Source organism: Bombyx mori, chromosome 27, assembly GCF_030269925.1.
Source record: "Bombyx mori chromosome 27, ASM3026992v2".
Taxonomy (NCBI): domain Eukaryota; kingdom Metazoa; phylum Arthropoda; class Insecta; order Lepidoptera; family Bombycidae; genus Bombyx; species Bombyx mori.
Window position 1 is genome coordinate 3,710,245 of NC_085133.1, and position 13,585 is coordinate 3,723,829.

Here is a 13,585-nt window from a genome sequence, read left to right on the forward strand (position 1 = left end):
TGGTACTGGTATCTAACAATTACATACGTAAAATACAAAAAAAAAACAATCTTCAATATCTTAATCGAAATAGCTTGAAATATTTTTTATTCTGGTCATCACGGTCAGGATATTACGCCTCCTTGATACGTGTACAAATCTTCAAGTTAATCAGGTCTTGATTCACAATTTAGTTGAAATATTTCGTTACATAGATGAAGATTGCGCTAATAAGAGAGTGTTTAAAATGAAGCCTCACCTTTATGCTTTGATAGCTTCTTGGAGTGCCTTCCTCAGTAATTCATCAGAACAATCCTCGAACAATACTTACTTCAAATCACTTTTAAAAGGTCTTAAGCAGAGATATTTCCCATGGATTTGCAACGCTTTTTTAGCTAGGACTATTTTAGCAATTCTAGACTTTGGTCTGGTTGTAGTTTGGTACTGTTTTTGTGTTTTGTCGGGTTTCGTGGTTCGGATACTGAACAAGTACGGGAACTGTCGACCGACCGACCAACCAACTGACAAACCAACCAACCAACCTTTTAATGGTGTTCTTAAATTTAGGTGGACATCTGCACTAAGGGCGGCTACACGCCTCTACACATTGCCAGTCACTATGGCCAACCGAACATGGTGCGCTATTTACTCGAAAATGGTGCTTCTGTTAAAGCTCAAACCGCACATGGGTAAGTTCAAAAAGTATTCCTTGACTACCTTCACTAATTTGATTTATTGGCATCGGAGTATTAACTTAATATCTTGCAACCTTAGATTAAAATTTCAAGTTTGTTAGAGAGAAATAATATCCCAGGCCTTAAATCAGTACGAACGATTAATATATACCTAATGTATGTGTGTATGTATAAACTGTGTGGATGTATAAAATATTAAGTAGTATAAGCCTAAATTGTGTTTAACCCCGCAATTTGTTCTGTTTTATTTATCCTGATACACGATTTCTTGGGCCCATAAATTGTATGTAAATTGGCGGTATTTAGTCTGGCTTGGATAAGATCGAAGTAAATACATAATGCTCTTGTTTAGTGCTCTCTCATCTTATGGTGGGTGCATGTTTTACTTAATCTTTTTCGGCTCATAAAATATTGCTCGTCAATTATATTTGAAAACGAAAACAGAAAATTGGGAATGTTCCCAATTTTGAAAGGTCCATATTTGATTAAAACTGTATACAAAAGCAAAATGGCCACAGTGGTTCTATATAATCCCTATCGTACAAAATGTTTGCTCTTGTGTCATTATCCAGGGATGTTAGCAAGGGAAGATGCTTGTATGGACAAAATGTGTTACATATCTTACCCTCTTACTGTAGGGACACGCTAAAATAACTTCATCCTCCGAGAGTAATACCAAATTCGTTTCCAGTTACACAGCCCTACATCACGCCGCTCAGCAGGGCCACATTAATATTGTGAATATTCTACTTGAACACAAAGCAGATGCAAACGCGACGACTACGGTCAGTATCAGAGACTAACGAGACAAACAAGTTTCTTCAGATCATTTCCAATGACACATGAGGGGACTCCTTCTAACACGTAACGCTGCGCTAAAATTAAATAATCATCAAAAAAATCCTCTAAGTCTCACGTCCTTTTAAAGCCGTTGGTACCAAACAATATCTCTCAATATAACCCCAAGCCCATTGCTAAAATCTGCAGCTGATGAAATAACTCTACAGATTTCCATTATGACGGACCGAAAATGACATCCATTATAAATTATTTTAATCTTAGAAGCCTTTTAAAAATGACAAAACGAAAAATTTAAGACCGCTTCCACTGTTAATTTTATTATTGTATTTCCTGACCAGAGCGGACAAACTCCTTTGGATATAGCGTCCAAGCTGGGTTACGTAACAGTGATGGAGACTCTTAAGGAAATATCAGAGCCGTCGTCGGCACCAGCCTCGCAGGAAAAGTACAAGGTGGTCGCCCCGGAGACCATGCTTGAGACCTTCATGTCTGACTCAGAGGAAGAAGGTGGTTAGTCTCTTTCGAATGAATAAGTCCAGCATAAACTTTAATTGTTTTAAACGATTTGAAAGCAGAATTAGTTGCGGTAGTTAGGTATAGCGACAAATCAATACATAAACATATAATTCTTTGATCAAAGCCTACTTTAAGCTAGGTCATAGTCGGGTAACATATTTATCATTTTGATCGTGAGTGGTTACTGTGGTTCATGGACGCGAGCAATGCCAGGGGCACAGCCAAACAGCTACCTATGACAGAATACTCTGCAAATCAGAGTACTCGTCAAACTAATTATTACTTGTCCAAATTATTGGACCAAATTATTGGACAAATTATTGGACAAGTAAGAATTTATTGGGTACGTATTGTACTAATTAAGTATTGTATTAATGATACGTAGAAGCAAACGGTCGTATGTTATGACATCTAAGAATCTTCTTCTAACCTTTTAGATCAGTCAAATTTGCCATCTATGATACGTGTTATATTCAGGTTCGTTAAAAAAAATGCCAATGCTTAATTTAACTGCATTATAATATAAAGAAATGTTGATCACATAATGAGATGCTTTTTTGTGGTAGGTGAAGACACCATTCTAAACGACCAGCCATACAGATATCTGACCGCCGATGATATGAAGTCTTTGGGAGATGATTCTCTGCCAATCGACGTGACTAAGGATGAACGAACAGAATCCGCCATGAGCCATAAGAATATCATGGAAATCTCTCAAGGTATCCACATCTAGCTTACACACCAAACACTACCCTTCCTCTAAGTACGCAAAAGAGATGATCTTGTTTTAACATAGTTGTTTCTAAATCAGTATATCTACAATTAATTTGGGTCCTGAAAACGGGATAATTAAATTCCTTAGCCTCGCCTAATTAAAAATAGCTTTTCAGGATATTATCAAAATAACCCTTCTACTCATATCTGTTCATAAAATATTTATAACTACTGATACCATGCACCTCACGCTATTTTTATAATAAAATCATTTTTTCTTACACTATTTTTAATTCAAATTTATTTAAATTTATTTTCTGTTTTTTAGTTGGATTTTGTATAGAAGCGTATTTTGTTAGTTTTTTTTAACTATTATTTATTTTTCATTTTTTAGTTGAATTTAAATTTTTTCAATATATTTTTTTTTTATTCCATTGTCATCGGTCTTTAATAAGTATACCAAATTTCGAGTTAATCCGACGTTTTGAAGGGGGTCAAATCATGTTTAAGGATTCCGTTACATACTAACACACATACGTCTGAAGCTAATAAAAGCGTATTAATTAGTTTTTATTCCCGCTATCTCCATAGGGTCTATGAACGGGATTCCGTACCAACCTCAGCAAGAAGTGGTGGTGAAGAGCATTAGTCGTTACAGTACTGCACAGGCTCCTGAGGCGTATTGCTACAACGTGGATCCAACACAACCCAAGTCAGTATTTTTTATATATTTTTTTTCATTTAATCATTTAATCCTTTCCAGTGATTTTTATTTTTTATTGCTTAAGTGGGTGGACGAGCTCACAGCCCACTCGGTATTAAGTGGTTACTGGAGGCCATAGACATCTACAACATAAACGCGCCACCCACCTTGAGATATAAGTTCCAAGGTCTGAAGTATAGTTACAATGCCTGCCCCGCCCTTCAAACCGACACGCATTACTGCTTCACGGCAGAAATAGGCGGGGTGGTGGTACCTACCCGCGCGGACTCACAATAGGTCCTACCACCAGTAATTACGCAAATTATAATTTTGCGGGTTTAATTTTTATTACACCTTCACCGTGGAAGTCAATTGTGAACATTTGTTGAGCACGTATTTCATTAGAAAAATTGGTACCTGCCTGGGATTCGAACACCGGTACGCCGCTCAACACGAATGCACCGGACATCTTATCCTTTAGGCTACTACTTTAAAATGTATCTAGATGCATATTTTAATAGTGAACAAAAATATCCGTTAAATTTTGTCACGCTACCGTTAAAGTGTCATAGACATTTTACTGGCGATAAAATTATCTCGATTTGTAAACTCAAGTGACAATTTAGATGGCACAAGTAATATTATTTATTAAATACTTGGAAACTGTCATTAACTAATCTTTGTTCGTCGAAATCGGTGAAGTTGATAGCATTTGATTATGTATTTCAGGCTAGGTCTTGGGATCTGCATTGTAAATAAAAATAAAATAAAAATCATTTAATTCAGACCATTATAAATCCATATGTTGTTAGTAGATTAATACTTATAACTATGTTAGTAAAATTAAAATTAGCAAAATTATTAAAACATTTAAACATTTAATTCATAAATCTGCGTTGCCTTAAGGCACCAGGTACATGGATGTGTACATGAACCCTGTGTCTCAAAACAGCACATTCGGGTTTATTACCTATAACCATCAGGATATTGTTAGTACTCGCACGAACCCTACGCATCAGTGAGGCTGTCCGTTTGCGGATGATTGATGAAAAGTCATCCACGTGTGCATACGCAAACATACCTGATGCGCTACAGTACCGCGGGAGCCCCAACAACATCCTGAAAGCATTATTATATTGCACTCGCATTATATTGCATTATTATATCACTATATTTAAAGCAACTTTCATTAATAAAATGGCATCTATATATTAATACGTGAAGCAAAAACTTTGTATCCCTTTTTACGAAAATTGCGCGGACGGAGGAGTATGAAATTTTCCACACTTATAGAGAATATAGAGAAGTGCACAATGTTAATATTTTTTTTTAAATAGTGCATAAAAGATACATAAAATCAATAAAGAAAACATTACACATACTACATACCATGTATTTGACGCACACACGCATGCATACTATTTATTGTCAAACTTTTGTTCTTGACGTCTGTGGTCAAATTGAGAATAGATTAAATATTGTGTGTCTTTATTAATATTTTTTTATAGAGCGAAATTTGTGATTATAGAAGTATAAAATACAATCATAATAGTGTGCAAACTTACAATTCCAATTAATTATAGTCGAATTTCGACTACTGCGGGACCTCTAGTATTGCATTATTATCTATTTAAAGCAACTTTCATTAATAAAGTGGCAATTGTTTGATGCATACCGATTTAATTTCAGATACATGTTTTATGTTTTATTTAATCGGAACATTTTACGCACGCTGCTCTGATTTGTGGCCGAACAGAAAGAAATTGCAGTGGAAGAAGTAAGAAATTATTTTGTTCAAAGTTCTTTCTTAGTTTCAGGATTTTACGTAGTTACATTATAAAAAACTTTTTTTTAACTAAAAAGGTTTTCAAAAAACCTAACAAGCTTTGAGTCAGAGAGGATTCTACTCCCAAAATAACACTTATCATTCAAGTCTAGTGTTGGGGGTGGGAAGGTTGCGGCTGCTGACGTCAACTAGGTGGATACAGTTACTCGACTTGAGACATTTAATCGAAGTATTAATTGTATTTATATTTTTTTTATTTCTTAGATGGGTGGACGAGCCCACAGCCCACCTGATGTTAAGTGGTTACTGGAGCCCATAGACATCTACAACGTAAATGCGCCACCCACCTTGAGATATAAGTTCTAAGGTCTCAGTATAGTTACAAGGGCTGCCCCGCCCTTCAAACCGAAACGCATTACTGCTTCACGGCAGAAATAGGTGAGGTGGTGGTACCTACCTATGCGGACTCACAACAGGTCCTACTACTGTAACTAAGTACTGGTGCGTAAGTAATGCTTTTTTTGTGAGATTTATTTGAATTGTAGATTCTGTACTTGTTCTTATCTTGTATTCAGACACCCTTAACACAGAAGAAAGTTCTAGCTTGGAACTTTTATTTATAAACACAATGTCATGGTGAATTTCCAGTTTCTTGGTATCCTTCCTTGTGGACGCCCGTGGAGGGGCGATGCGTGGTTGCCGTGGGGGCGGAGTAAGGGTCATCGTTCCACCACTTTCTGCACAGCAACCTACCAGAATTACTTGCAGGTATGACCTTTTAAGACAAATACAACTACACTGCTTTTATTCTTCAGCGTCGGCAGATTTGAATTTTAATCAGATGACAGGAAAGCTGAATAGATTAAATTTAATTTTCTAACATACCTGAACAGTTTTGCAAAAATCTTGAAATAGCATCATATTTGGTACTAGATGAAATTATAAAATCTTGTTATTAATTTACAGATATCTGAAACCATCTCGTATTAATCACATGCCGCCTTTGATGGAGGGCGAGGCTCTTGCTTCGAGAGTTTTAGAAATGGGACCTGTTTCTGCTAAATTCTTAGGGTAGGTATTTCCATCGAAAACTAATCTCCCTGCAACTTTTCCACAACGAAAACGATATTTTTAAGGCAGAACAAGATCCAAAATTTGCAATATAATTTTTGGATAATGATAATCTGTTGCCAGCACCAGGTTTATTAATAAGATTATATACGAGTAAATGACCTAGAGATACTGCTTTGTTTATAACGTATTTAATGATTTGACAGTTAAGTGATATTTACTTTAATAATTGACAAATTCTCACAATGAGAATGACAAACAACTGATTACCTCTGGACACTTACAGACCAATAAATGCAATAGTTCATCTTATATGTAGCATCAAAATCATATCAAAAGCTTGAAATTAAAAACTAACAGTTCAAACTATCAATGCGTTAAAAATCGGACACATACAGATTCATCCAAGTTAAATATTTTCAGTTATTAGAGATGGAACTGAATAAAAAAGCTTTTCTATTGAACAGGCCAGTTATTCTGGAGGTGCCCCATTACGCTTCACTGCGAGGCAAAGAACGAGAGATTGTGATCCTCCGTTCAGATAATGGCACTAGCTGGAGGGAGCATAATGCTGACGCTACAGATGACGTGGTTCAAGATATCCTGCACGAGACCTTAGAAATTGAAGGCAAGTTACTTTTATCCTGTAGCAAAACAATGACGCTACTATCCTCTACATTTGACTCACAGTCCCTTTGTTCGCTTAATTGATTCAGTTGATCCTTAGTACAGTGATTGTTAGCATCAATGAAGATATAACGTAAATGAACGGACAAACTCTCGGCCTGTGGTAGGTCTTAAATTTCACCATCAGTTTTGAGAAGTGAAGTCGCATTGTATCGTATAACCGATGAAGTTTTGAAAGGTTGGAACCGTTCAATTGAAACACGAGAGATTTGCATCCTAAATACTGTTATGAACTATTGAATATAACTAAGACTCAGAACTCATATGTCAAGGTGTGCAGTACCATTTACATTTTTGACATCTCTGGACTCCAATAAGCACCTAACACTAGTTGGGCCGTGAGCTCATCCACGCATTAGAAAAATAAGTCTATATAATATATAAAAATGAATTGCTGTTCGTTAGTCTCGTTAAAACTCGAGAACGGCTGGACCGATTTAGCTAATTTTGGTCTTGAATTAATTGTGGAAGTCCGGAGAAGGTTTAAAAGGATTAGATTAATATGAAAATGCTCGGAATTAAATAAAAATAACAGTTTTGTATTTTTCCTTTGAGTGTCCCCCGTCGGACGGATCATTTTTGTTTATTTTATACAGAAGTTTAGGTCGATTAAGACACTACGAAGTTTGCCGGGTCAGCTAGTAGTAAATAAATCCGACATCAAGGCATGACAGATGAATCGTTTTCAACCCAGTTCTCACTAGTCAATAATATTGATAATTCCAGCACAAAAAAACAGTTGAGATTAAGATACACATTAGGAGTGATAAGATCTTTAATGTCATTTGTAACTTTTTGTAAATAAAACAGAAGCTAATGAAGATGAGAAAGGATGGGATGCTCCGCGTCTCACCAGAATCCTGACTCACGATTTCCCGCAATACTTTGCTGTTATATCGCGCATACGTCAAGAAGTACACGCTATTGGACCTGAAGGTAAACATAATATGATAATTTCCACAATGCTAGACGATGTTGTAGTCTGTACATGTTTGGGGAACTACAAGGTTTTAATATATAGGGTGTAACGAGTTTGTGTAAAATAACACATTAAAGTTTTATGAAGGATGGATTATTGGTGGCCCGGAGGCCTTTTCAGTTTTACCAGGACAGGTGGGCGAGCAAAGGCTTAGTCAGGAGGGTAGGAGATTTGCTAACAGCTACCCGAGCGCCTCCAAAGAAGACCTAATGACTCAAGGGCAAATGTTTCACAAATAAACATAAATAATAACATAATACTGGACAAGAGTACTTCTTATAGTATGTCCTGAATAACCACATAATCGCGGCATCCTAATTCTGCGTTGTTATGCAATACCAAGCTATTACAATTTCTAAATGAAAATAGAATAGTGAATTAATTTAATAGTCAGTGAACAATGGGTTGGGTTTTCTTTTAAGTTGGTAGAATTTAATGTGTACCTTTAATTGGAATGCATTTCACGGCTGAATTTGTTGAGGGAATTGTTACCACTGGAGAATTCTTTATTATATTACAAATATATAAATATAAGATTTATAATTTTTTCAGGTGGAATGGTTTCGAGTTCAGTCGTTCCACAAGTCCAAGCGGTCTTCCCTCAGGGAGCTCTGACGAAGAAGATCAAAGTTGGCCTCCAGGTAAATTTGTTCAAGCCACGGACCGGCGTTAAAGATAAAAATCTTAAAAAGATAACCGTCAACAATGTATCAAAGAAGAAAAGATTTTCATTGATTTGGTAATTTTAAGCCAACACGATTCTGTGAATCGTACTCGTAAATTATTTACTATATCGGTGGTTTGAGAACGGTTCAGTATTAGACGCTAGCGACATAGTCGGCTTAACATAATCTAATGAAGTATTGTAACGAGTTCTTTGATTCTCTGACATTAACTATTTATTAATAAATAATAGAATTTTACTAGTGTATGTCACTTTTAAAGTATTGGTAGTTACCATTAGTGATAAATTTTCGAAATTTAAAATGTAATCTTTCAGTTAGACAGTCGTAATAAATTTTTAGCTTGTTAATGAAGTCGTTGCTTTAATAGTTATAGCTGAATAAGCCAGTTCATGAAAATGAAAGTACAAAATAGGAATGCCAAAGTTGATGACGTCCGATAATTTTAAAGTCGTCACATAAACCAATTGAAAGAAATTATTTTTATAACCAAATATAACATAAAATAAGTCGAATAGAATGTTTTGTACCGAATTTTACCAAGTTTTACTGTGTTTTCATTCATAAAACTAATTTTACACTGTTTTAATACTCTTTATATCTTATATAAAAAGCTATGTTTTTTTTTTTATTAATTTAGTATTTATTTGTGATGTAGTCAATCCTAAATAGCACCTAGAATAACTCCTTAAGCTATTTAAAAGTCATACCCAATAAATTTAGAATACACTGTCTGTAAACAAAATAAATCTTGAATAAATGAAAAGAACACTTTAATTCAATTTAAGCAAAATTGAATCATATGAAATCACTGTAGAATTTTGTTCAGTATATATATCTCACACTGCGTCACTATACAAGTTCCACAGTCACATTGTTTTCTCTTTTGGTCTTTGGGTAAGAAATCGCATGAATAGTTATATGTAACAACAATTGTAATACAATAATTATAAATGAATCAGTTATTCGAGTGTGTGATTTTAATTGTAAGCGTTGATTTATGAAATTTATTTTATTTGGAGTGATAACAAAAGTGTTGTAGTTTAAGTACAAATAAGGTGTTCGCTAAATTTATTGGGTAATGTTTTTGCTTTTCCGACCGTAACGAATGCTGAATGTACTTTATTTCCTGAAGACCAAACGTGAGATGTGCATGATATGTATATATTTTGTTTTGCATTATAATTTGAGCTTGATTGTGTGTTAGCATTTTTTGCATCTTGGCAAGCGCTTGTGTGGGATGCAGTCTGAGAGACACAAAAGTGTTTTCTTCCTGTTGCTTTTACTGTGATTTCATAACGTTCATTTTCGCTTAACTTTGCACCTACCGCTGACGTCACTTCTTGATTTTATAAATATTCAAACGAAAGGAAAATTGAAAAATTAAACAAGGTAAGTGCTAATTTTTTTTATTTTATTCACAAACACAGCATATTTTCACTTTCACAAAAGCATGACAGCTTAAATCAGCGTTTGGTCTTTATGAGTATTGAGATACAAAGTTCGAAAACTAAATATCTTTGTTAAAACGATTTTCAGGCTCAAATTATAGATTCTGAATTAACTGCTAAGCTACTGGGACGTGGAGTAGCGGTTTCTCCTGTGGTTACTGTCGAGCCACGCAGGAGAAAGTTCCACAAAGCAATTACTCTGAGCATGCCAGCGCCTAGACCTCATACTCAGGGCATGACAAACCAGTATAGCACATCATCTGCGCCAACGTTAAGACTTCTTTGCTCCATTTCAGGTATGACTGAGAGATGTTTGCTAATTAATGTTGACCTGATTGTTGCTAACTTTTCCGATATCGACTTACTCATAGAGTTCCGTCAAATTAATATATTGTTCATATACTTTGTTAGCTCACTTTTTTTTTGAGTTTTTGTCAATTATTAATCAAGAATCTTGAGAATAGGGTGTAATTCGGAAGCATTGGTAACAATCACGGCTTTCGAGCGTGTTGCAATGGAGTATGCCTTTTCGCTACATTGACGACATACTGCTTTGCGGCGCAAAGGTAAGTCAGCCTTGAGAGTGCTTACAAACTCGATTACTTGCTTGATTATTAAAGAAGTAATGTTTGACTAACGAATATTCCATTACAACACCATAGCAACCGTTTATGGTAGTAATTAAATTATTTTAGAGAACTACTACTTTATGAAATACGAGGCATATGATAGTTAACCAAATACCTAAGAATAGTATTTAGTATAATTATAACATTATAGATTTTGGTAACTTTTAGAAAGCCAATAGTTCAATGAATTTAATTTTACTATATTAGATTCCTTTATTTTGAAGATAATGGTTAGAGTAGTGTAATAAATTTAAACCTACATAGATTTTTTCTCCCAAATCTACTAGACCACGGGATGAGCATGAGCATAATCGAAAACGATTACTAGAAAAGTTGTATTTATTCATTTTTAACAATAATACATTTACACATTTCAATAAATACGTCAAAAGCATACGTTAAAAAAATCGCTTATAGCAAATACACAGAGCAGCTAAAAGGGACGCGTCCCTGTGTGTGTGTTTTGTGCGTGTCTACATTGTCTTTGTTCTCGTGTGTTTGTGTGTGTTGCACGCTCACCGTGTGTGGCGCTATATAATGTGCTGCCATCTATCGGCGCGCACCAACAGGGGTATTTCGCAAACGATCTCTCGAAGGTAAAAATTAGTACTACTATGCAATTTAAAATAAAGAAAAGAAACAAAATATCGGTTTAATTTCCACATTGATTTGTTTGAAATTTAATTTTGTCCGATTTAATCCTTGATTATTTCATTGTTCATTTGATTACGATAGTTATACTAAGAGTGCTTTTTGTTTGCGCGTGGGAGTATAACTATCTCATATATTTTTATTTATTACCCTCTTACACTTTTTGGATGCTTTCCCATATCTTGCTTTCATACGGTCTTCTTTGCACGGGCTGAAATTTTGAGCTTTGTTAAAACACTTCACCTTGTACCAGAATAATACAAATAAACGATAGATTTGAACAGCAAAGATATGCACTGCGGGCAACTTCACTGTTAATGAAAAAATATTTTTGCATAAATTTTGATTGAATTCAGCAAACATATGCAACATTTTAAGCACTTCGATCACACGAATTGTTGTACGTCTGTTAGTTTAGGTTAGGTAAAAATTGATTGAGAGGTGGTTAAATATAAGAAAAAGTCATATGTATATTTTTTTGTTTCATATCATTTTTCAGCATCTGTGAAAATAATTCCAAATTCATTTGCTTTGTACGCGGTTCAATGTTCTTTTCCAAAACGGCCTATTAGTTTTTTCACGTCATCTTTTTTGTTTCAACTATATCTCAGTTTCATTGTTTCATTCAAACACTACTTTTTCCGTTTGTTTTAATTTTTAATTTCGTTAATTTCAGTGAATGTCCTTCGAGAGATCTGTTTTCAATAACGATATGACTATTTACTATATCAAAATAGATGCTAATCGTTTGCAATGTTTAGTGGTTTTCATTTTTGATATATTAAGCACTATTTGTACGAATGAGGTGATCGTTAACATTGTCACGTTAAATCACTTTTTTGAAACGATTCAGTAAAGTAAGTTAATTGATTTTGCGTAAAATGATGTATTTGCTTAATGTGTGTTTGCTATAAATAGGCCGTTTTGGAATTAATTTGTTTTATTTTATTTTTAATTATCGACCTATCTTCTGATTTCCGCCACACGAGTTTTACAAAAAAAGTCTGACGATAATTTTTTTGAGTGAGTCCTACATTAAGAGCGTTATGTTTACCTCACAAGATATTATTATAATGACAAAATTAGTTGTAGACAATTTAAATACTTGGGTACAGCTTACTTTGATTATATTGATTAATAACTTGGAACGGATACTAGAAAGATGCTGCTTTAGCGATTGGCATGCGATGTAAATAGCATTATAACCAACAATAGCGGCAGAAAATAGCGTTTAAGCCGCTGTACTGCCTTTAGCTTCTTTAAGTATTGTATTCTTATTAATTAATTATAACTTATAAAAACTTTCTCATAGTATAATCCTTGGAATTTCCATAACAGGAGGAACAAACAGGGCTCACTGGGAAGACGTTACTGAAAATACACCTTTGACGTTTGTAAACGATTGTGTTTCCTTTACTACGACGGTATCGGCTAGATACTGGCTGATCGATTGTAGACACATCGAAGATGCTACGAAAATGGCTACAGAATTATATAGGTATGCTTTATGAACACAATAGTGCGAAAATATGTCCATGATTAGATTTTTTCTTATTATTATCGATCGTAAACAAGTTTAAGTGCTCAAAAAAATCTTCAACAAAGTGTGTTTTTGGCTTATGCAAATTGGCAAAGATAGTATGTATACATTCCTTGCCTGATTGAACGATGGTTTATGAAAACGAGAACTGGATGAGAAGAACTAAAGATCGGACTCAATTGTGATTAGCTAGAGGCTATGTCCAGAATTTGACAATTTTGGGCTATTGAATGTGATGACTATGACGATTTTGGGTCATGTTTGGAATTTGAAGCATCTTAAATCGCTCATATGAATTCAAGCCCAATAAATACAATGGTCAGCTACGTTGATACAAATTGAAAACAATATAATAGGATTTCAAGATCCTTAAATCTATGAAATTCACCAGATCAGAATCTAGTTTGACATTAGTCTTGTTTCATTGATAATCGTTTGATTACACCTTTGTTACACTTTAGTACGATCATCATGATCCTTGATTCTTAATGATTTTATTTCAGAGAGGCTATTCATGTACCATTTATGTCGCGTTTTGTTGTTTACGCGAAGAGATCTGACGAAAACCAAGCGCAGCTCAGGATGTTCTGTGTTACTGATGATAAAGAAGATAAAGCTTTAGAACGCATCGAACGATTTATTCAAGTTGCTAAAAGTCGCGATGTTGAGGTAATTAAAAATTGTGCCAGTGAAGAAACAA

At 34.7% G+C, this 13,585-nt stretch overlaps 1 protein-coding gene across 1 annotated transcript in view; it reads left to right on the top strand.

Annotated features, from left to right (window-relative positions):
- The window catches only part of LOC101743161 (ankyrin-2), a 78,649-nt gene that overhangs the window by 36,915 nt on the left and 28,149 nt on the right, over window positions 1-13,585 (top strand). The window contains exons 16-29 of the mRNA XM_062676454.1: window positions 547-668; window positions 1,366-1,459; window positions 1,814-1,985; window positions 2,558-2,710; window positions 3,297-3,417; window positions 5,165-5,185; window positions 5,843-5,962; window positions 6,161-6,265; window positions 6,733-6,893; window positions 7,763-7,888; window positions 8,484-8,572; window positions 10,154-10,361; window positions 12,684-12,843; window positions 13,389-13,554. Of these exons, the coding sequence (XP_062532438.1) occupies window positions 547-668; window positions 1,366-1,459; window positions 1,814-1,985; window positions 2,558-2,710; window positions 3,297-3,417; window positions 5,165-5,185; window positions 5,843-5,962; window positions 6,161-6,265; window positions 6,733-6,893; window positions 7,763-7,888; window positions 8,484-8,572; window positions 10,154-10,361; window positions 12,684-12,843; window positions 13,389-13,554 (1,818 nt within the window). The remainder of the gene's footprint in view (window positions 1-546; window positions 669-1,365; window positions 1,460-1,813; window positions 1,986-2,557; window positions 2,711-3,296; window positions 3,418-5,164; window positions 5,186-5,842; window positions 5,963-6,160; window positions 6,266-6,732; window positions 6,894-7,762; window positions 7,889-8,483; window positions 8,573-10,153; window positions 10,362-12,683; window positions 12,844-13,388; window positions 13,555-13,585) is intronic.